Below are 24,310 nucleotides of genomic sequence, written 5' to 3'. Positions count from 1 at the left end.
ATGCAAATACGGTGTCTGCCAGTGTAATGTTATCAAACGACTACAAATCTGTTTCCAAGAACAACCAAAATATGAATTGCTACACCGGTCCTCAGAGCTTCAAGCAGAATGATCAGGTCTTGAGCTTGCAGAGTTTAAGTTGGGGACGGTGCTACTGGGATGTTGACACTCAGAGGGCCAACTACTGGATAATAGGGGTGGCCTATAGCAGTATAGACCGAGAGGGGCCAAAATCGTTGGTTGGGTCCAATAACAAGTCTTGGGGTATACATAGAGCAGGCTACACCTATTTTTCAAGACATAATGGTAAGCAGAGGCAAATATCATTGACGGGAAATTTAGGGCAGGGACAAAGAATCAGAGTGTATGTAGATCATGGGGCTGGGCGTTTATCCTTTTATGAGCTAAGTGACCCGATCCAACATCTACACACCTTCAATGCCACCTTCACCGAGTCCCTTCATGTAGCTCTGTGTGTATATGATGGTATATGGATAAGGATTCTAAGCTAGGAATAAAAAAATACCAGGTGATTAATGTAGAACTAGGAAGGGGTAAGCACAACTGTCAGGTTTTTATTGCTGTCTTTGTCCCCATTAGGGAGACTCATCCTCTCTATTTGTCCTGTTCACTTTTGTCACCGAGTGAAAGTGAAAGAAAATCCCAAACTTTTGGTTTGTCACCAGGACAGGAATAGAGGGGAAATCTTCCAATGGGGACACTAGTAACCTGAGATTCCTTCACTTTTCCAGTCTTGGCTATGAGACAGGAAGTGGAGGGAAATCTCCCCAATGGGACACCGATGACAAAAAATGTCAAAATAACCCTCTCTTACTTTATCTAAAATGAAAAAAAAAAAATGTTTTGCATTTTTTTCTACTTTAACTGGTATCAACAACTTTAACCTTTTCGAATCTGTATTTAAAAAATGTCTTAAAGTGGTGTTCCAGCCGAAATTGTACTTTTTAAATAAAAATACCCCTATAATACACAAGCTTAATGTATTCTAGTAAAGTTAGTCTGTAAACTAAGTTCTGTTTTGTTAGTTTATAGCAGTAGTTTGTTATTTTATAAACTTACAGCAGGCCCTGGCCATCTTAAGTGTGGGCATTTGAAGCCAGACTGTATTTCTTCCTGGATCTCATCCTTGCAGATCTCGCACATGCTCAGTGCAGCACAAGCAGTGTAATAGCTTTCCGGTCAGGTTTCTATAGAAACGGCAGTGTCAGAGGAAGTTCCGTCCCTTCCCAGAAGGCATTGCAAACAGGAAATGATGCAATGGGCCACGGCCAGGGAGGAGGAAGTGAAAAATGAATACAGCAGATATACAGGAGGTGCTGGGAACTCCACTTTAATTAATTCTGAGAGAAAATAGGGCAATCCCTGTTTCCAAATTTTCATTTTAAAGCTGAATTTCTGGCAAACAGCTAAATATGCAGATGAAATATATATATATATATATATATATATATATATAAGGCTTCAGCTTTAATATACAGTATCTGACAAAAGTAAGTACACCCCTCAGTGACATTTGTGTAAATCTTTCCTTCTATCTTTTCTTTTCTAAAGAAATGACACTTGTCTACAATGTAAAGTAGTGAGTGTACAGCTTGTATAACAGTGTACATTTTCTGTCCCCTCAAAATAACTCAACACACAGCCATTAATGTCTACACCGCTGGCAACAAAAGTCAGTACGCCCCTAAGTGAAAATGTCCAAATTGGGCCCAATTAGCCATTTTCCCTCCCCGGTGTCATGTGACATCGTTAGCCTTAGGCCCCTTTCACACTGGGGCGGGGGCGTCGTCGGCTTTACCGTCGTATTTGCGGGGGTATTCGGCCGCGCTGCTGCAGCAGCGCTTTGCCGGCGGTATAGCCGCGCTGCCCCCATTGATTTCAATAGGCAGGAGTGGTGGAGGAGCGGTATACACACCGCTCCTTCACCGCTCCAAAGATGCTGCTAGCAGGACTTTTTTTACCGTCCTACCAGCACACCGCTCCAGTGTGAAAGCCTGAGGGCTTTCACACTGAAGAGACAGGAGCGGCTCTTTCAGGGCGCTTTGCAGGTGCTATTTTTAGTGCTGTAGCGCCTGCAAAGCGCCCCAGTGTGAAAGGGGTCTCAGGTGTGAATGGGGAGCAGGTGTGTTAATTTTGGTGTTATCATTTTGCACTCTCCAGTATTAGTAAGTTAACCCTATAGATACAGTGGGGCAAAAAAGTATTTAGTCAGCCACCAATTGTGCAAGTTCTCCCACTAAAAAAGATGAGAGAGGCCTGTAATTGTCATCATAGGTATACCTCAACTATGAGAGTCAAAATGTGGAAACAAATCCAATCACATTGTCTGATTTTTGAAAGAATTTATTTGCAAATTATGGTGGAAAATAAGTATTTGGTGAATATGAAAAGTTCATCTCAATACTTTGTTATATATCCTTTGTTGGCAATGACAGAGGTCAAACGTTTTCTGTAATGCCGCGTACACACGGTCGGACTTTCCGATGGAAAATGTGTGATAGGACCTTGTTGTCGGAAATTCCGACCGTGTGTGGGCTCCAGCGGACATTTTCCATCGGATTTTCCGACACACAAAGTTTGAGAGCAGGCTATAAAATTTTCCGACAACAAAATCTGTTGTCAGAAATTCCGATCGTGTGTACACAAATCCGACGCACAAAGTGCCACGCATGCTCAGAATAAATTAAGAGACGAAAGCTATTGGCTACTGCCCCGTTTATAGTCCTGACGTACGTGTTTTACGTCACCGCGTTCAGAACGATCAGATTTTCCAACAACTTTGTGCGACCGTGTGTATGCAAGACAAGTTTGAGCCAACATCCGTCAGAAAAAATCCTAGGATGTCCGATCGTGTGTACGGGGCATAAGACTTCACGAGGTTGTCACACACTGTTGCTGGTATGTTGGCCCATTCCTCCATGCAGATCTCCTCTAGAGCAGTGATGTTTTGGGGGCTGTCGCTGGGCAACACGGACTTTCAACTCCCTCCAAAGGTTTTCTATGGGGTTGAGATCTGGAGACTGGCTAGGCCACTCCAGGACCTTGAAATGCTTCTTACGAAGCCACTCCTTCGTTGCCCGGGCGGTGTGTTTGGGATCATTGTCATGCTGAAAGACCCAGCCACGTTTCATCTTCAATGCCCTTGCTGATGGGAGGAGGTTTGCACTCAAAATCTCACGATACATGGCCCCATTCATTCTTTCATGTACACGGATCAGTCGTCCTGTTCCCTTTGCAGAGAAACAGCCCCAAAGCATGATGTTGCCACCCCCATGCTTCACAGTAGGTATGGTGTTCTTTGGTTGCAACTCAGCATTCTCTCTCCTCCAAACATGATGAGTTGTGTTTCTACCAAACAGTTCTACTTTGGTTTCATCTGACCATCTGACATTCTCCCAATCCTCTTCTGGATCATCCAAATGCTCTCTAGTAAACCTCAGACGGGCCGGACATGTACTGGCTTAAGCAGGGGGACACGTCTGGCACTGCAGGATCTGAGTCCCTGGCGGCGTAGTGTGTTACTGATTGTAGCCTTTGTTACGTTGGTCCCAGCTCTCTGCAGGTCTTTCACTAGGTCCCCCCGTGTGGTTCTGGGATTTTTGCTCACCATTCTTGTGATCATTTTGACCCCACGGGGTGAGATCTTGCGTGGAGACCCGGATCGAGGGAGATTATCAGTGGTCTTGTATGTCTTCCATTTTCTAATTATTGCTCCCACAGTTGATTTCTTCACACCAAGCTGCTTGCCTATTGTAGATTCAGTCTTCCCAGCCTGGGGCAGGTCTACAATTTTGTTTCTGGTGTCCTTCGACAGCTCTTTGGTCTTCACCATAGTGGAGTTTGGAGTGTGACTGTTTGAGGTTGTGGACAGGTGTCTTTTATACTGATAACAAGTTCAAACAGGTGCCATTAATACAGGTAATGAGTGGAGGACAGAGGAGCCTCTTCAAGAAGAAGATACAGGTCTGTGAGAGCCGGAAATCTCGCTTGTTTGTAGGAGACCAAATACTTATTTTCCACCATAATTTGCAAATAAATTCTTTCAAAAATCAGAGAATGTGATTGTCTGGATTTGTTTCCACATTTTGTCTCTCATAGTTGAGGTCTACCTATGATGACAATTACAGGCCTCTCTCATCTTTATAAGTGGGAGAACTTGTACAATTGGTGGTGACTAAATACTTTTTTGCCCCACTGTATGTATATCAATAGCAGTGGCGGCATTAGGGGCACAGGGGTGCTGCCCCCCCCCCATCCATGCGTCTGGCCTCTAATCTACGTGCGGGGCACCGGACGCATGGATTTCAATGGGGTTTTTTTTTTTTTTTAAGCATGTGATTGGAGCCAGAGGCTCTAATGGGCTTCATAAAAGGGTGGGCTCAGGGCGCTATTGTCTTCCTCATTCTCCTCCCGGCCAATCAGGAAGCCCCTATTGGCCAGGGAGTCTTAGGTGGTGGGTGAGCATTGCCGTCTGTCTCCTGCAGGGGGAAGGGGGATTTGAAGTTAGAAATGATTGGCTCCCATGCACAGCTGCACTGGATGTTGCACTCTCCAGTTTTAGTAAATCTCCCCCTTGGCATATGAGAGAAATTCCGAATACGAATATATATTATTTAGTGCTGCACTCTGTTATATATTTTTTATAAATGAGGTAGCTTGTGAAAAACGGGCATCAGCTGGTTTACTTGTGGGCATAGCTGGCCTCTTGGGGTAGAGGGTGGAGAAGAGAGGTAGAGGGTGGAGAAGAGGGGTAGAGGGTGGAGGGAAATCAGTGGCTGGGCCTAATCCATGAGCAGATTTTATGTGGAAAATGTTGGATGTTGATAATACTAATGATACAATTGAAATAAATCTGTTAGATAATGAAAATAAACGATTATTTTAACAACCCTGTTACTTATAGTACCTAGATGTCTTTTTTCCTCTTTTTATTTCTATCTTGGTCTTGTGCATATGGTAGCATGTCATGGGGTTATAGTATTTTTTGTTTTATGTTTCTAGCGAAGAATATTGGCAAGTTTTGGTTATTTATTTATTACAGGTACTTATATAGAGCCCACAATTTATGGTGCACTTTACATATAGATACTGTACATTCACATCAGTCCCTGCCCTCAGGGATCTTAAAAACGAAGGTCCCTAACTTGCATACATACATATATATATACCGACAGGGTTGGGAAAAGGGGTGGGCAGGAGGGACGGCTGCCCTGGGCGCAGCGGTTTACTGTATGAAAGGGGGCACCAGTGAGCTCATTCTGATACAAGACATTTTGACAAGTAGGTGACTGTGGGGGGGGGGGGGGGGGGGTAGCATCCCATAAGCTTACACATGATGAAGGGGGAGGGGGGCATAGTTTGGATTTCTTGCCCTGGGCGTTGGGTGACCTAATCCCAGCACTGTATACTGGTGCCAATTTTAAACAGGAGCCAATCAATTAACCTACCCAGTGGCGTACCAACATGTGGAAGGGTGCAGTCCGCCCCAGGTTGGGCGGGGGGTGTCAGGCCAGTGCTGCTTAGGGATGTCAGGCGGGCCTGCTTCGCTTATTCACTGGGGGTGTCTGCCACTCACTAAACACAGGAGAGCGGAGCAGGAGGCAGAACGGGAGAGAGAAACAGCAGCACTGAATAGACTGGTAATCATCTGCTGGTAACTTGCAAGGTTACTCAGGCAGCTCCCGCTGTGTATTCAGTGCTGCTGTTTCTCTCTCCCATTCTGCTCCCTGCTCCACTCTCCTGTGTCTCCCACTCTGCATGCCTGAATAGGTAGGAAGGGGCAGAACTGCAGGCGGTAGGGGCTGTGTAATGCAAAGGGGTCCAGAGGTGTGGTGGGGGCTGTGTAATGTAAAGGGGTCCAGAAGTGCTGAGCTGTGTAATGTGAAGGGTTCCAGAAGTGTGGGGGCTGTGTAATGTAAAGGGGTCCAGAGGTGTGGGGGCTGTGTAATGTAAAGGGTCCAGAGGTGTGGGGGCCTTGTAATGTAAAGTGGTCCAGAGGTGCAGGGGCTGTGTAATGTAAAGTGGTCCAGAGGTGCAGGGGCTGTGTAATGTAAAGGGTTCCAGAGGTGTGGGGGCTGTGTAATGTAAAGTGGTCCAGAGGTGCAGGGGCTGTGTAATGTAAAGGGTTCCAGAGGTGTGGGAGCTGTGTAATGTAAAGGGGTCCAGAGGTGTGGGGGCTGTGTAATGTTAAGAGGTCTTCCTACATTTTACCCGCAGTTATAGCTGTAGTCCTATAGATTTCTATTGGGTTGTGCATTTTTTCTGCATTTTCTGAAGGCGCACCAAAAGTCCCGCATGCTGCATCTTTGGCGCACATTCAGAAAACAGGAAAATTATTATTTTTGGGTGGGGGGAGGTGAAAAAATGTTTTACTGCACCAGGTGACACCAACCCCAGTGATGCCACTGGCAGTAGCAGGGGTTCCAGAGGTGTGGGGGCTGTGTAATGTAAAGGGGCCCTGAGGTGCGGGGGCTGTGTAATGTAAAGGGGTCCAGAAGTGCGGAGCTGTGTAATGTAAAGGGGTCCAGAGGTGTGGGGGCTGTGTAATGTAAAGGGTAATGAGGTATGGGGGCTGTGTAATGTAAAGGGTAATGAGGTATGGGGGCTGTGTAATGTAAAGGGGTCCAGAGGTATGGGGGCTGTGTAATGTAAAGGGGTCCAGAGGTGTGGGGGCTGTGTAATGTAAAGGGTTCCAGAGGTGCGGGGGGCTGTGTAATGTAAAGTGGTCCAGAGGTGCAGGGGCTGTGTAATGTAAAGGGTTCCAGAGGTGTGGGGGCTGTGTAATGTAAAGTGTTCCAGAGGTGTGGGGGCTGTGTAATGTAAAGGGGTCCCGAGGTATGGGGGCTGTGTAATGTAAAGTGGTCCAGAGGTATGGGGACTGTGTAATGTAAAGTGGTCCAGAGGTATGGGGACTGTGTAATTTAAAGGGTTCCAGAGGTGTGTGGGCTGTGTAATGTAAAGTGTTCCAGAGGTGTGGGGGCTGTGTAATGTAAAGGGGTCCCGAAGTATGGGGGCTGTGTAATGTAAAGTGGTCCAGAGGTATGGGGACTGTGTAATGTAAAGGGGTCCAGAGGTAAGGTGGCTGTGTAATGTAAAGGGGTCCAGAGGTGTGGGGGCTGTGTAATGTAAAGGGGTCCCGAGGTATGGGGGCTGTGTAATGTAAAGTGGTCCAGAGGTGTGGGGGCTGTGTAATGTAAAGGGGTCCAGAGGTACCGGGGGTGTGTAATGTAAAGTGGGTCTTCCTACATTTTACCCGCAGTTATAGCTGTAGTCCTATAGATTTCTATTGGGTTGTGCATTTTTTCTGCATTTTCTGAAGGCGCACCAAAAGTCCCGCATGCTGCATCTTTGGCGCACATTCAGAAAACAGGAAAATTATTATTTTTGGGTGGGGGGAGGTGAAAAAATGTTTTACTGCACCAGGTGACACCAACCCCAGTGATGCCACTGGCAGTAGCAGGGGTTCCAGAGGTGTGGGGGCTGTGTAATGTAAAGGGGCCCTGAGGTGCGGGGGCTGTGTAATGTAAAGGGGTCCAGAAGTGCGGAGCTGTGTAATGTAAAGGGGTCCAGAGGTGTGGGGTCTGTGTAATGTTAAGGGGTAATGAGGTATGGGGGCTGTGCAATGTAAAGGGGTCCAGAGGTATAGGGGCTGTGTAATGTAAAGGGGTCCAGAGGTGCGGGGGCTGTGTAATGTAAAGGGGTCCAGAGGTGCGGGGGCTGTGTAATGTAAAGTGGTCCAGAGGTGCAGGGGCTGTGTAATGTAAAGGGTTCCAGAGGTGTGGGGGCTGTGTAATGTAAAGGGGTCCAGAGGTATGGGGGCCGTGTAATGTAAAGTGGTCCAGAGGTGTGGGGCTGTGTAATGTAAAGGGTTCCAGAGGTGTGGGGGCTGTGTAATGTAAAGTGGTCTAGAGGTGCAGGGGCTGTGTAATGTAAAGGGTTCCAGAGGTATGGGGACTGTGTAATGTAAAGGGGTCCAGAGGTAAGGGGGCTGTGTAATGTAAAGGGGTCCAGAGGTGTGGGGGCTGTGTAATTTAAAGGGTTCCAGAGGTGTGGGGGCTGTGTAATGTAAAGTGTTCCAGAGGTGTGGGGGCTGTGTAATGTAAAGGGGTCCAGAGGTGCAGGGGCTGTTTAATGTGAAGGGTTCCAGAGGTGCAGGGGCTGTGTAATGTAAAGGATTCCAGAGGTGTGGGGGCTGTGTAATGTAAAGTGGTCCAGAGGCGTGGGGGCTGTGTAATGTAATAGGGTCCCGAGGTATGGGGGCTGTGTAATGTAAAGGATTCCAGAGGTATGGGGACTGTGTAATGTAAAGGGGTCCAGAAGTAAAGGGGCTGTGTAATGTAAAGGGTTCCAGAGGTGTGGGGGCCGTGTAATTTAAAGGGTTCCAGAGGTGTGGGGGCTGTGTAATGTAATAGGGTCCCGAGGTATGGGGGCTGTGTAATGTAAAGGATTCCAGAGGTGTGGGGGCTGTGTAATGTAAAGTGGTCCAGAGGTATGGGGACTGTGTAATGTAAAGGGGTCCAGAAGTAAAGGGGCTGTGTAATGTAAAGGGTTCCAGAGGTGTGGGGGCCGTGTAATTTAAAGGGTTCCAGAGGTGTGGGGGCTGTGTAATGTAAAGGGGTCCCGAGGTATGGGGGCTGTGTAATGTAAAGTGGTCCAGAGGTGTGGGGGCTGTGTAATGTAAAGGGGTCCAGAGGTACCGGGGGTGTGTAATGTAAAGTGGGTCTTCCTACATTTTACCCGCAGTTATAGCTGTAATCCTATAGATTCCTATTAGGTTGTGCGTTTTTTCTGCATTTTCTGAAGGTGCACCAAAAGTCCCGCATGCTGCATCTTTGGCGCACATTCAGAAAACAGGAAAAAAAAATTTTTTTTGGGGGGGGGGGGGCACCATGTTTTACTGCACCAGGTGACACCAACCCCAGTGACGCCACTGCCAGTTACATGTATTTCTGTCTGGCGCCGATGACAATCCTCGGGTCAGCCGGTGTCGTCCTTGCAGAGGGAGCGGAGAGGCCTGGCTGCCCAGGGGAGCAGAGGCAGGAGGACTCTTCCGGGTTCCAGGCCCGCAGTGCGTGGAGGCACTACCGTCAGCATGTCTATGTGCGGTGCGCCACCTGGGGGGGGAGGGGGTGCAAGATATAGGATCCGCCCCAGGTGCTAAATGCTCTAGGTACGTCTCTGAACCTATCAGCATGTCTTTGTAGTGTGGGAGGAAACCGGAGTACCCGGAGGAAACCCACACAGGTACAGGGAGAACATGCAAACTCCAGGCAGGTGGTGTCGTGGGTTGGATTTGAACGCGAAGAAGTGCTGCCTGGCAGAAGTTCTAACCACTTGCGTGGCCCCGAACATCCATTTCTGGGGTCCCCCCGGCGGCTCTTGCGGCTCCTCGCATCACATAACCCCCTAGGAGAAGCGCTCTCCCGAGGGGGTTACCTTGCGGGCGCGCTCCCGAGTCCAGCATTTGCATCCATAGAAACAAATGCCGGACTCGGCCCCGCCCCCCCCCCCCCCAGCGTCCGCGTCATTGGATTTGATTGACAGCAGCGGAAGCCAATGGCTGCGCTGCTATCAATCTACCCAATCAAGAGCCGGGACCCCGTGGAGAGAGGGAGAGCGCGGGGAAATACGGGGCTCAGGTAAGTAAAACGGGGGGCTGCCAGGTGTTTTTTCACCTTAATGCAAAGGATGCATGGGGGGGGGGGGGGGTTACAACCCCTTTAAAGAGTAACTTCACTTTTGTTTAGAGAAAAAGAATCCCCTCCCGGGGGAGATCTCTGTACATTGCAGGGATTTTAACAAACTTTGTAGCAGATTCCGACCTTCTGTTGCTCTGAAGAAATCGCTGTTTATAACAGACTGATTCTGAATGGGAGGGTCTGGTTCATTATAAACACCTGATGGACTCTCCGGCCCGGGTTCACACTTGTGCGATCCCAGACGTCGCATGCAATTCGCACCACATCGCTGTGCAGATCTCAAGCGATGTCTGTGCGATGCGAATTCAGCCCTACAAAATGTAAGGCTAAAATTGCATCGCATTCGCACCAAAATGGTGCAGGGCCCCCTCATGGCAAAGAACTCTCTGAGGATCTGGAAAAAAGAATTGTTGCTCTACATAAAGATGGCCTAGGCTATAAGAAGATTGCCAAGACCCTGAAACTGATAGAAGAAAAGATTTACACAAATGTCACTGAGGGGTGTACTCACTTTTGTGAGATACTTTAACTTTCACATAAACCAAACAATAGCAATCACATCCCTTAGTCAAAGCAGTACACATAGTAAACCCCATTAACATTGCACACATTTAACCCTTTGATCGCCCCTTCCCAGCTAGTAGTACAGTGACAGTGCATATTTTTAGCACTGAGCACTGTATTAGTGTCACTGGTTCCCCACAAAGTGTCAGATTGTCCTCCACAATATTGCAGCCCCCACTGATCGCCGCCATTACTAAATAAAAAAAAAGAAATTATAAAAACTCCAGTATATATCCCACAAACCAATCAATATACACTTATTAGGATTTTCTATTTTTGTAGAAGAATACATTTCAGTAAAAAATGTATTACAAGATCTGACTTTTAAAAAAAAATTATGGGATATGTTTTATAGCAGAAAGTAAAAAATGTTGTTTTTTTTTTTCTTTTCAAAATTGTCAGCCTTGTTTTATCTTTTATATAATAATAAAAAAAACAACAACCCAGTGGTGATCAAATACCACCAAAAGAAATCTCCATTTGTGTGAAAAAAATTATATAAATTTTGTTTGTGTACAGTGTTGCATGACCGCGCAAAAGTAGCTCAGTGCTGATGTTTAACCCCTTCCCAGTCAGTGTCATTAGTACAGTGACAGTGCATATTTTTAGCACTAAGCACTGTATTAGTGTCACTGGTTCCCCACAAAGTGTCAGTAAGTGTCAGATTGTCCTCTGCAATATTGCAGCCCCCACTGATCGCCGCCATTACTAGTATATAAAAAAAAAAAAATTATAAAAATTCCAGTATAGATCCCACAAACCAATCAATATACACTTATTAGGATTTTTTTTTCATGTAGAAGAATACATTTCGGTAAAAAATGTATTAAGCGATTTTTTTTTTAAAATGTTATGGGATATGTTTTATAGCAGAAAGTAAAAATTATTTATTTTTTTTTTTTTCTTTTTTTATTGTTGGTCTTTTTTCTTTCTTTTTTTTTTTTTTTCTTTTCAAAATTGTCAGCCTTTTTTTTTTCTTTTATATAAATAAAAAAAAACAAAAACCCCAGTGGTGATGAAATACCACCAAAAGAAATCGAATACATCAAAATCAAATAAAAAACAAATAGAGAATTGCGTGAAAAAAAATGACATAAATTTGGTTTGTGTACAATGTTGTATGACCATGCAAAAGTAGCGCAGGGCTAAATAGCAAAAATGGCCTGGTCATAAGGGGGGGGGGGTAAAACCTTCTGGTGCTGAAGTGGATACCTAATGCACCTTCATCAGACATGCGGTTTACATGATTCCCTATACCGGCTACAAAACAGAGAAAAGAGTTAACTTAGAGGAGGTCCGGAGTTGAGGATGATGCTGCGTTTTTTTTTTTTTGGGAGGAGGGAAAACTTTCACTTTCGTTCTCAGTCAATTACAGCAAAAATGGCGTCTGCAGAGCTGAGAGAAGAGCTGCACTGCTCCATCTGTCTGGAGGTTTATACAGATCCTGTAACGCTGAGATGTGGACACAACTTCTGCCAGGTCTGCATAGATCTGGTTCTGGATACTCAGGAGAGCTCCGGGGTTTACACTTGCCCGGACTGCAGACAAGAGTTCCTGGATCGCTCTGCTCTGTACAGGAACATAACTCTCCGCAACATAGCAGAACGTTTCCTGTCTGCTCAGCCAGCTGAAGACCACTCTGGGATGTTCTGCACGTTCTGCACTGACTCTCAGGTACCTGCTGTTAAATCTTGCCTGCACTGCGATGCTTTGCTGTGCGAGACCCACCTTACTATCCACAGCAAGGCACCAGAACATACTTTGGCAGAGCCTTCCGTAGGCCTGAAGGCCAAAAATTGCTCCGTCCACAAAAAGATCTTTAAATATTATTGTACCGATGACTCCGTCTGTATCTGTGCCGTCTGCCTTACTGGCCAACACAGAGGACACCAGGTGGAACGGATAGACGAAGCATCGGAGAAAAAGAAGACGACACTAAGGAATATCCTGGAGAAGCTGACCTCAAGAAAAGCAGAAATGGAGGAAAAACTCGAGGAACTCCAGGAACGCAAGAGGGAGGTCCAAGGAAAAACAGCCGGTGAAATGAAGAGGGTCTCTGCCTTATTCAAAGACATTTCAAGGCAGCTGGGAGATCTCGAAACGAGAGTCCTGAGTGAGATCTTTGGACATGAAGAGAAGTTTATGATGTTGGTCTCTGGTCAGATCCAGCAGGTGGAAGCAGAGAAGGACGAGCTGTGTAGAAACATGACATTTATTGAGGAGCTATGTACCAAGAAAGACTCAATAACAATCTTAGAGGAGCAACTCACTGACTATGGTGAGGAAGAAGACCCGGAGGACAGAGAGAGAAACGAGCAACAGATCCATAATGAAGGTCATCTGGACGAGGATAAGATCTCCGAGATGTTACTCGTAGGCCTATCTGACATTGTTACGGTTATAAAAGGAAGACTGCACTCTCAAGAAGCCTTGGGTCTTCTTCTGGACGAGGCCACGGCGGCCAATAATGTAAAAATCTCAGCCGACTTGAAAGGCGCCATCTTAACCAAGCAAGAGGAAGATCGCCCGGAGACGCCCCTGAGATTTCAGAAGTGCCAAGTTGTAACCAAGCAAAGTTTCAGCTCCGGCAGACATTATTGGGAAGTTCTGACAAGTGAGTCGGGGGGTTGGAGGTTCGGAATAACATATCCCAGTGTTGGAAGAGAAGGCGCCGAATCAGCCATTGGAGATAACGACAAGTCCTGGTGTTTGCGCACGCTTTACGGGAATCACGCCGTGAGGCACCAGGGTAGAGACTTCCCGCTAGATCGGAAAATCTCAGGTCGGAAGTTCCGGGTCTGTCTGGATTACGAGGCCGGCCAGCTGTCCTTTTATGAGTTGGGTGACCCTATCAGACATTTATACACCTTCACCACCACCTTCAAGGAGCCCCTTCTTGGTGCGCTCTATGTAATGGGGGGCAAGGCCTGGGTCCGCATAACAAGCTGATACTTCTACTAACTAGACATGTGCAATTTGTTTCGTTATGAATCGAAATTCGGATACATTTTTCTTTTTGGAGATTCGGATGTATCCGAATTTCTGAATGACCATAGTAGCGAATTTCAATGAATTAGAAATAAATTATAATGAATTTAACTAACGTAACTAAATAATGAATTCTATATATTTGATAATGAATTTGAATTAGAAAAAGAATTTGAATATGAAATGGAAACATTTTGCAACAAGTAAAGTAAGGTATAAAAGTGAAATAAGAGATCAATAGAAAAAAATCGAATAGAACAAAATAGAATAGAATAGAACAAATATAGCAGTCTTCCAAAATTCTTATCAATTAGAAAATGGCGAATATACTAACCGAATCCGAATATATAAAACAAAATCCAAAATCCAAAATAACTGAAAATGAATCATTCTAATATAACGATATGACGAAGCGCTATTATTAACTTAACCACATGCTAATCAGCCACTGTATATATACGGCGGCAGGTCGGCTCTATTGCGCGAAACGACGTAACTGTGTGTCATTTCATGTAATAGATACAGGGGGGCGCAAATGCGGCGCCGGAGCCGATGCACGTGGCCAGCGATGTCTGCCAGCCACCTGCGATCGCTCCACAGAGGCAGAACGGGGATCTGTCAATGTCAACAAGGCAGATCCCCGTTCTGACAGGGGAGGAGAGAGAGATCTGCTGTTCCTAGTTATCAGGAACAGCGATCTCTCTCTTCTCCCAGTCAGTCCCCTCCCCCCTGACAGTTAGAACACACACTAGGGAACACTGAACCCCTTGATCGCCCCCTAGTGTTAACCCCCTTCCCTGCCAGTGCCATTTATACAGTAATCAATGCATTTTTTTTTTAGCACTGATCACTGTATTGGTGTCACTGGTCACCAAAAAGTGTCAGTTAGTGTCAGATTTGTCCGCAGCAATTTCGCAGTCCCGCTAAAAATCGCAAATCGCCGCCATTACTAGTAAAACCAATAATAAAAAAAAGTACCTACATTTTTTCCCCTACTTTGGTTTGCGCAAAAGTTATCGCATCTACAATCAATAGACCCTTATTGGGATTTTTTTTTTTTTTTTTACCAAAAATATGTAGCAGAATACGTATTGGCTTCAAAACATTTTTTTATTGGATATTTTATAGCAAAAAGTAAAAAATATTGTTTTTTTTTTTTTTTTTTTTTTTTTTACAATTGTTGCTCTTTTTTTGTTCATAGAGCAAAAAAATAAAAAATTGCAGAGGTGATAAAATACCACCAAAAGAAATCTCTATTTGTGTGGGGAAAAAAGGCATCAATTTTGTTTGGGTGCAACGTCACACGACCGCGCAATTGTCGGTTAAAGTAACGCAGAGATGGCCTGGTCATTAGGGGGGTAAATCCTTCCGGGGCTAACAAATTAATCCGAAATGAACCACTTGACCTCCGTAAGATTTAAAGGTAAAAATTATGTGGCGCTAATCAAAATTTACCACTTGATATAAATCTCAAACTAAAGAAATCTTAATGCTTCCTTACTGCTCAATACTCAAAAAACTCTCTTGATGGACAATACTTACTTCTCCCATTAGGGGGCAACCAAATCAACAAAACTATTAAATACTGGTAAATAAACCAAAATAAAATATATATATATCATCCAATAACTCAAGTGTTCCTCAATCAGACTGTGTAAAACTGTGACCAACGGTGCTTTTAAACACCGACACAATAGATGAAAATAAACAGTTCCTCAAAGTGTGTCATACATTGTGCATAATTTTCTCCAGCTTAATAAATAAAAATAAAAATAATTTCCTACACAAAATAAATAATGCTGATGGATAGATGATATCAAAGCAACTGTGATGCAATAATAAATATAAAAGTGCAACTCTATATCACATATATATATATACAAAGTGATCAAGTGCAAAAAAGTGACATTAGTGCAGAGCCGTGCATATATACAGATCTGACTCTGAAATAGACTCCCAAAATCCAACTTCTCTATCCTCCTAAAATTATAGTATAATGAAGATACAAAAAAGAAAAAAACTGTGACAGTAAACTGTGATCAAGTCCAAAACTAATGCTTCATGCAATGTGATTCATAATGTCCATACAGATGGTTAATATTAACATGCCAGTAGCGTGACTTTGTGCTGGATTCATTCACTTGAAAAGTAGGTGCAGCACACAGGTGTTTCCCCCAGCCTCTCACCTCTATCAGCGGCCCCCAATGGGCCAAGTCAGGCAGATAGTTAATATTCCTCTGTCAGGGATGATGCTCCAACAGCCGTCCCCCTCTTCCAAAGGGTATGCGTGGGTCAGACTCTCTATCTAGTCACCAGCGCTCCCACCGACCCCAGAATAACAATGAAGAAGGAGATGCTTCCATAGTGAAGTAATTCCAATACAAGTTTATTGATAAAAAGTAGTAACTTACATTAAAAACTGAAACTGTTAACGAAATTGCAGCAGAAACAATCAGGCTTCCGGGTACGGCCGTCCCCGGGAAGCGTCGGCACCTGGCTCCTCCTACCCTGACGCGTTGCGTCACACCACGTGACTTTATCAAAGGGATGAGGAGTCCGGTGCCTGTTCGCCAGCTTATAACAGTGCCGCCGTCATGGCAACGATGTCAACATAGTTAAAATCAATCATGTGTATTCATTTACGATCCACTTCCTAAATACTCTTGATTGTACATTATCAGTGCTGCTTCATCCATCATTAATCCAAGTGAACATTCATTTTAAGATAATAACACATAGATACTATGCAAAAATTGTGTATATAAAAAATCACAATATAAACTATAACCTTCCTTCCACTAATGCCATCTAGTGGTGACTTAGGAAGTGACACCTAAAAAATACTTATAAGATCATTGTTATTCTGGGGTCGGTGGGAGCGCTGGTGACTAGATAGAGAGTCTGACCCACGCATACCCTTTGGAAGAGGGGGACGGCTGTTGGAGCATCATCCCTGACAGAGGAATATTAACTATCTGCCTGACTTGGCCCATTGGGGGCCGCTGATAGAGGTGAGAGGCTGGGGGAAACACCTGTGTGCTGCACCTACTTTTCAAGTGAATGAATCCAGCACAAAGTCACGCTACTGGCATGTTAATATTAACCATCTGTATGGACATTATGAATCACATTGCATGAAGCATTAGTTTTGGACTTGATCACAGTTTACTGTCACAGTTTTTTTCTTTTTTGTATCTTCATTATACTATAATTTTAGGAGGATAGAGAAGTTGGATTTTGGGAGTCTATTTCAGAGTCAGATCTGTATATATGCACGGCTCTGCACTAATGTCACTTTTTTGCACTTGATCACTTTGTATATATATATATGTGATATAGAGTTGCACTTTTATATTTATTATTGCATCACAGTTGCTTTGATATCATCTATCCATCAGCATTATTTATTTTGTGTAGGAAATTATTTTTATTTTTATTTATTAAGCTGGAGAAAATTATGCACAATGTATGACACACTTTGAGGAACTGTTTATTTTCATCTATTGTGTCGGTGTTTAAAAGCACCGTTGGTCACAGTTTTACACAGTCTGATTGAGGAACACTTGAGTTATTGGATGATATATATATATTTTATTTTGGTTTATTTACCAGTATTTAATAGTTTTGTTGATTTGGTTGCCCCCTAATGGGAGAAGTAAGTATTGTCCATCAAGAGAGTTTTTTGAGTATTGAGCAGTAAGGAAGCATTAAGATTTCTTTAGTTTGAGATTTATATCAAGTGGTAAATTTTGATTAGCGCCACATAATTTTTACCTTTAATACATTATCTATTAGGGTGGGTGAGGCCACCTCTTATGTTGGCAGCTTCTCTAATCTTTACTCTAGTACCCTTGATTTTGTGAGATTCTGGTTGTGCGCACTAGTTCTGTATCATTTTAATTTGTCTCCGTAAGATTTACTCCCCTTCCTGACCAGGCCATTTTTTGCGATACGGCACTGCGTTACTTTAACTGACAATTGCGCGGTCGTGCGACGATGTACCCACAAATAGAGTTTTCTTTTGGTGCTATTTGGTCACCTCTGCGGTTTTTATTTTTTTGCGCTATAAACAAAAAAAAATACAGAATTAAAAAAAAAAAAAAAAAAAAATATATATATATATATATATATATATATATATATCTTCATCAATTTAGCCCAATATGTTTTTGGTAAAAAAATCCCAATAAGCGTCTATTGATTGGTTTGCACAAAATGTATCGCTTCTACAAACTATGGGATAGATTTATGGAATTTTTATTTATTTCTTTCTTTTTGTTTTACTAGTAATGGCGGTGGTCAGTGACTTATAGCATGATTGCGATATTGCGGCAGAGAAATCGGAAACTAACTGACTCTTTTGACAATTTTTGGGGACCAGCAACACCAATGCAGTGATCAGTGCTACAAATATGCACTGTCACTGTACTAATGACACTGGCTGGGAAGTGGTTAACATCAGGGGGCGATTAAAGGGTTAACTGTGTGCCTAGTCAGTGCTTACTCACAGTGTGGGGGGGAGGGGCTTTTACTAGTGGGGAGACATGCAGGGCTGCTGATAGAAATGGTGGGGTCCCGTACAGACAACCCGGGGGGGGGGGGACAAAAAATATACAGGCTGGGCAATTGGAGCTCCGGGATCAGAGATACAGGAAAGATGAGGGAGAGAAACAAAGTTACAAAGGTAACAAACTCACCGAGCAACGATAACATTGGAGCCAGCACTGGGAGGGGGGATCGGCACTGGGAGGGGGGATCCGCATAGGGAGGGGGGATCGGCACTGGGAGGGGGGATCGGCACAGGGAGGGGGGATCCGCACATTGAGGGGGGATCCGCACAGGGAGGGGGGATCCGCATAGGGAGGGGGGATCCGCACAGGGAGGGGGGATCGGCACAGGGAGGGGGGATCCGCACATTGAGGGGGGATCCGCATAGGGAGGGGGGATCCGCATAGGGAGGGGGGATCGGCACAGGGAGGGGGGATCGGCACAGGGAGGGGGGATCCGCACATTGAGGGGGGATCCGCATAGGGAGGGGGGATCCGCATAGGGAGGGGGGATCGGCACAGGGAGGGGGGATCGGCACAGGGAGGGGGGATCCGCACATTGAGGGGGGATCCGCATAGGGAGGGGGGATCTGCATAGGGAGGGGGGATCGGCACAGGGAGGGGGGATCGGCACAGGGAGGGGGGATCCGCACATTGAGGGGGGACCCGCCTAGGGAGGGGGGATCGGCACAGGGAGGGGGGGATCAGTGAGGGACGACAATTACAGAGCTGTGTCTGTTACATAGTTACATAGTAGGTGAGGTCGAAAAAAGACACAAGTCCATCAAGTCCAACCTATGTGTGTGATTATGTGTCAGTATTACATTGTATATCCCTGTATGTTGTGCTCTGTGTGTCTCTTTCTCCAGCAGCTAAAAGCTGGTAGCAGGCAGAGGGGGGGAGAGACCAGCTTTCAGCTGCTGGAGGGAGAGCTCTGCTCTCTCAGCTACTGCCTCAATCTGGAGAGATTTCCCCTAATTTCCTGTTTCCTGTCCTCAGGATCTTTCCCTGCTCTAAAATAATGTGTGATATAGAAATCTGATCTCGTGTTTCTGATTTTTACTCCCCTTCTTTTAATAAAAGTCTTCACTTTATACCTGGAAATCTGTGTCTCCTTGTGCCGGGATGACTGGAACCTTCCTAGAGGGAATTATTATTTATGGTATAAAGTGGAACCTCTGGTTTGCGAGTAACGCAGTTAACGAGCGCTTCGCAATACGAGCGCTTTATTTTTAAAAATCGTAACTTGGTTTGCGAGTGTTGTCTCGCAAAACGAGCGCGATTCAGGCCAAAGTGGTGTGCAGTACCGCGTTTGGCCTGAGGTGGGGGGGGCGCTGGAGCCAAGCAGAGCCGAAAGTCGCCGATCGCAGCTGTTCGGAAATGCACGGAAAGGCCCGAGGACACTTCGGCTGACCTCGGCAAATCTCGGGTAGGAAGTCTTTCTGAGGTTTGCCGAGGTCAGCCGAAGGGTCCTTGGGCCTTTCCGTGCATTTCCGAACAGCTGCGATCGGCGACTTTCGGCTCTGCTCGGCCGTTTCCGAGGCTCTCCGGCGCCCCCCCTCTGCCTCTGGTTGCATGCGGTATTGCATCCCATTGAAGTCAATGCGGAACAAATTATTTTCGTTTCCATTGACTTCAATGGGAAAACTCGCTTTGATTTGCGAGTACTTTGGATTACGAGCATTCTCCTGGAACGGATTATACTTGTAATCCGAGGTTCCACTGATTATGGGATCCTACCATCTTTGTTATTTATTTCATCGTTTAGTTTAATTTATTTTTTTATTGGAGAAATATTTGTCTCAGAAATTGAATAATGAAACGTCTTTCTAAAATTCCAGTTCGTTTAAAGGGTTAGTTCACCTTTATATAAAAAATATATCCAATCTATACATAACCTTTGTGCTCATCCGCAGCAACAGAAAATCGCACTGCGCATGCGCGGGGCACTCAGAGGCATTTTTGAAAGGTGGTTGGGTGGCGTTTTGTCGTCTCCTCGCTGCCTGTTTTAGCCACTTGACCTCCGGAAGATTTACCCCCTCCCCCCTTCATGACCAGGTCATTTTTTTGCGATACGGCACCGCATGGTTTAACTGACAATTGTGCGGTCGTGCGACGTTGTACATAAACAAAATTGACGTCCTTTTTTTCCCCACAAATAGAGATTTCTTTTAGTGGTATTTGATCACCTCTGCATTTTTTTTTGCGCTATAAACAAAAAAAAAAAGACAATTTTGAAAAAAAAAAACAAACAATATCTTTTACTATTTGTTATAATAAATATCTAAAAAAAAAACAAATGTAAAAAAACAAATTTCTTCATCAGTTTAGGCCGATATGTATTCTTCTACATATTTTTAATAAAAAATTGCAAAACTATGGGATAGATTTATGACATTTTTTATTATTATTATTTTTTTTTTACTAGTATTGGTGGTGATCAGCAATTTTTAGCAGGACTGTGACATTGCGGCGGACAAATCGGACACTTTTGACACTTTTTTGGGACCACTGACATTTATACAGGGATCAGTGCTATAAAAATGCACTGATTACTGTGTAAATGTCACTGGCAGGAAAGGGGTTAAATCTAGGGGGCGACCAAGGGGTTAAATGTGTTCCTTGGGAGGTGATTCTAACTGTGGGGGGGGAGGGGACTGACTGGAGGAGGAGAGAGATCGCTGTTCCTAATCACTAGGAACAGCAGATCTCTCTCTCCTCCCCTGTCAGAACGGGGATCTGTTTGTTTACATTGACTCTCTGTGGAGCGATCGCGGGTGACCGGCGGATATCGCGGCTGCCGGCCATGCGCATCGGCTCCGGCGGCGTGCCGAGGGAGCGCACGCGCCCACTGTATCTATTGCACAAAGCGACATACACCTAAGGCGATTCGCGCAATAGAGCCGATCTGCCGCAGTGTAATGACGGCAAGTGGTTAGCTGACAATTGCGCGGTCGTGCGCCGCTGTAACCAAATAAAATGTATGTCCTTTTTTTTCCCACAAATAGAACTTTATTTTTGTGGTATTTGATCACCTCTGCGTTTTTTATTTTTTATTTGTTGCGCTATAAACGAAAAAAGACAATTTAAAAAAAAAAATTATATTTTAAATCCTCAAAAGTGCGACCGCCGCCAATACAAGTAAATAAAAATAAAAAATAAATAAAGAGAAATATCTCATCGTTTGTAGACGCAATAAGTTTTGTGCAAACCAATCAATATACACTTATTGGGATTTTTTTTTTTTTTTTACCAAAAATATATGTCGCAGAATACACATTGGCCTAAATTTATGAAGACATTTGTTGTTTTATTTTTCAATTTTTTTACTTTCTGCTATAAAACATCCAATAAAAAAATTAAAAAATAAAACAACAAATGTCTTCATAAATTTAGGCCAATGTGTATTCTGCGACATATATTTTTGGTAAAAAAAAAAAAAAAATCCCAATAAGTGTATATTGATTGGTTTGCACAAAACTTATTGCGTCTACAAACTATGAGATATTTCTCTTTATTTATTTTTTATTTTTATTTACTTGTATTGGCGGCGGTCGCACTTTTGAGGATTTAAAATATAAAAGGAATGTAATGGTGGTAGATAGGTGGCGGTATTCCCAGCTGAAACATTTCATAGAGGCATTACCCCGACCAATTAGATCTGAAGAGAACTGAAGGGAACTCCCGCTGGGGCAGCTCTGCACGGCAACAGGTAAAAAGAGGGGGATATCAAGGATACCGTATATACTCCAGTATAAGACGAGTTTTTCAAAACATTTTTTTTGTGCTGGAAACGCCCCCCTCGGCTTATACTGAGTCAAGCACTTTTCTGCAGCAGAGAATGACATTTTCCGAACCGAATTTGGGGCCCCGTATTTCGGGGCCACTTGGAGCTAGGAACCCCAAATGTGGTGTGGAAGTGGAACAAAAAAAAAAACAAAAAAACACCTCCATCCCTAAATATAGTGCAAAAAGAGGGAAAGCTAGCCCTGGGACTTTAAATGAGGTGGGCGAGATTTGGCACATTTTCACAATAAATGCAATAAAATTGTTTTATTGATCACAAAATGCTATATAAACAAATAGGGAACAGCAATAATTGTGCGTTGCCCGGCATAGTGGCCTAGTTTATAGCATGAGTAAAAAACAACTACAATTCATTACATTTAATTTGTACGTCCATAAAAAAGGCAATATACATAATAAATTGCTGAAAACCAATAGATACACATACATCGTCTGAAATATAAAATACACATGCATGAATTGAAGCAGTATATGACCATGATATGACCAACTTCGGATACCCAACAGTATGGGCATACAGGTGGCATCGATGGTGCCCTACGCGTTTCGCGAGTCTCTTCTCGCTCATCAGGGGCCGATGCATAATTGATGTGTCTATAACAGAAAGTGTTAAAAATGGTAAGGTTGTGTAAATAACGAAATAAATTGGGGTACAAGCGATGGTTGGCAAGAGAGGTCAATGAAACAACGACCTCATACTTACCACTCGACTGGACTGGGTCACCAAAACACTGGGTGTCAAGATGGCGGCAGTGAGCAATGCCAGTTTGGGGGCTGAGGGGGCGTGGCAACCAGAAACCGCAGCAGGAAAGGTCAGGACGCACAGCACGGACTGCAGGGGGGCATCTGGTCTGTGGTCTGGATGTGTCCATGAACATATCTAGAGAGGATGTGTAGAGATGCATGAGTCTCAACAGGTGTACTAAGAACAGACTGAGCATCAGATGGTAATTTCGGCGGCCCCCCCCACCCCAAAGCACCTCGTCCCCATGTTAATGAGAACAAGGGCCTCTTCCCGACAACCCTGGCCATTGGTTGTCGGGGTCTGCGGGCGGGGGGGGGCTTATCGGAATCCAGGAGCCCCCTTTAATAAGGGGGCCCCCAGATCCTGGCCCCCCACCCTATGTGAATAAGTATGGGGTACATCGTACCCCTACCCATTCACCTGGGGAAAAAAAAGTGTCAATAAAAAAAAAACACACTACACAGGTTTTAAAAGTAATTTATTAGCTCCGGGCGTCTTCTTCCGACTTCGGGGGTCTTCTGCCGACTTCGGGGTTCTCTCAGGCCTCTTCTCCCTCTCTCCAGTGTCGTCTCCGCGCTCTCTGGTCCTTCTCCGGTGCCTTCTTCCTTCTGCCGGGCTCCTCCGCTATCTTCTGCTCTTTTGCCGCTCTTTTGCTAGCGGAGGAGCCCGGTCTTCTGAGATGTCTTCTTCCCTCTTCTCTTCCAGAAATGTTGACACGACGCTCCCTCTCGCTGTAATGCCGTGAGCGAGGTGCGCAACCAATTATATAGGCATGGGGTGTGGCCACCTGGTGATGTCACCCGGTGACCCGGCCCCCTTATGACGTCACAGTCCCGGGGCATGATGAGAAACATGCTGTGTTTCTCTTTACTGCTGGGTCCCACACTCATATTACCATACAGGTGTGCCAGAGGGGTCCAGACTGTTCTTGGGGTTGAGAGGCAGGGTGCAGAATTGAACATTTATCAGCAGCTCCTTCGGGGGGTAGTGCTACACCTACATACATTTGCTAGTAGGTGTCCCTCATTCCCATCTCAAAATGTTGGGAGGTGTGGCCAATGGCATCACTAGGGGGGCCAGAGGGGGCCCAGACTCCCCAACATTATGCTGTGCCCCCCCCCCCCATTAAAATTTTTTCTTTTTTTTTACAATGTCTAAGAGGGAGAGTGTCCCCAGTCAGCTCCTGCGGGTGATTCCTCCCCCCTCCCTCTGCTCGCTGACACTGCATAATGCGAGCGCTCACAACCACGGCCGCCCCATCTGCTCCTTCCCCTGCATCCTCATTGGCAAGGAGAAGAGCGAGTTGCAGGAAGGACTCCACCAGGACTCTCAGTTACTGAAAAAACAGACTGATTTCTCCCATTCTTAGGACAGGAGAACCAGCCTGTAAATTCCAAGAGATGCCAGACCAGAGCAGTCAATAGCAGGGGCAGGACAGCAAGAGGAGGCTGGGGAACCGCACAGTGGCAGAACACCAGGGCCCGGAGGCAAGACAACCTTTGCAACCCTGATAGTTCTCCCACTGCTTTGGACCCTTATATTTTCTTGGTATGCTGGTGACATACATCTCTTGTTTTCTGCCACCCTGGGGGGGCCCCAATACAGTAGGAAGGGAGCTGTGAAAGGGCCCGTTGTGGGGTCGTAGTAAAGGGCCCCAGGATATATATATAATTGCATTTTATAGTTGCCCCCCTACTTTTGTCCCTGTCCCCCCATGTGCCCCCCCTAAATATGAAAGCTGGAGACGCCACTGGGTGTGACCACCACTGGCGGTATTTAAAGCGGTAGTAAACCCAGCCATAAAACAGTTTAATTTCCGGCATGTGCTGGAAATGAAGCACTCCCATTGGTTGTGTTCTCAACCAAACTGTCAAACCATCCAATGGCTGGTGTCATAATTGATCACATGTGCAGCATCATGGCAGTTGTAGATTAAACAG

At 45.0% G+C, this 24,310-nt stretch overlaps 2 protein-coding genes across 2 annotated transcripts in view; one reads left to right on the top strand and one right to left on the bottom strand.

Annotated features, from left to right (window-relative positions):
- The window catches only part of LOC141113417 (E3 ubiquitin/ISG15 ligase TRIM25-like), a 102,375-nt gene that overhangs the window by 8,805 nt on the left and 69,260 nt on the right, over positions 1-24,310 (bottom strand). The window lies entirely within an intron of this gene.
- On the top strand, positions 11,629-13,611 carry LOC141113731 (E3 ubiquitin-protein ligase TRIM7-like). Its single transcript, XM_073607015.1, has one exon. The coding sequence runs from the start codon at positions 11,664-11,666 to the stop codon at positions 13,230-13,232; it is 1,569 nt and encodes a 522-aa protein (XP_073463116.1). The 5' UTR covers positions 11,629-11,663; the 3' UTR covers positions 13,233-13,611.

The sequence above is a fragment of the Aquarana catesbeiana genome, linkage group LG12 (assembly GCF_042186555.1).
Source record: "Aquarana catesbeiana isolate 2022-GZ linkage group LG12, ASM4218655v1, whole genome shotgun sequence".
NCBI lineage: Eukaryota > Metazoa > Chordata > Amphibia > Anura > Ranidae > Aquarana > Aquarana catesbeiana.
Note: the sequence above shows the minus strand (reverse complement) of the source record. Positions and strands in the feature narration are given on the sequence as shown.

What these genes read in the sequence shown, in the direction of transcription:
- LOC141113731 (XM_073607015.1), top strand. Translation starts at nt 11,664, where the DNA reads ATGGCGTCTGCAGAGCTGAGAGAAGAGCTGCACTGCTCCATCTGTCTG.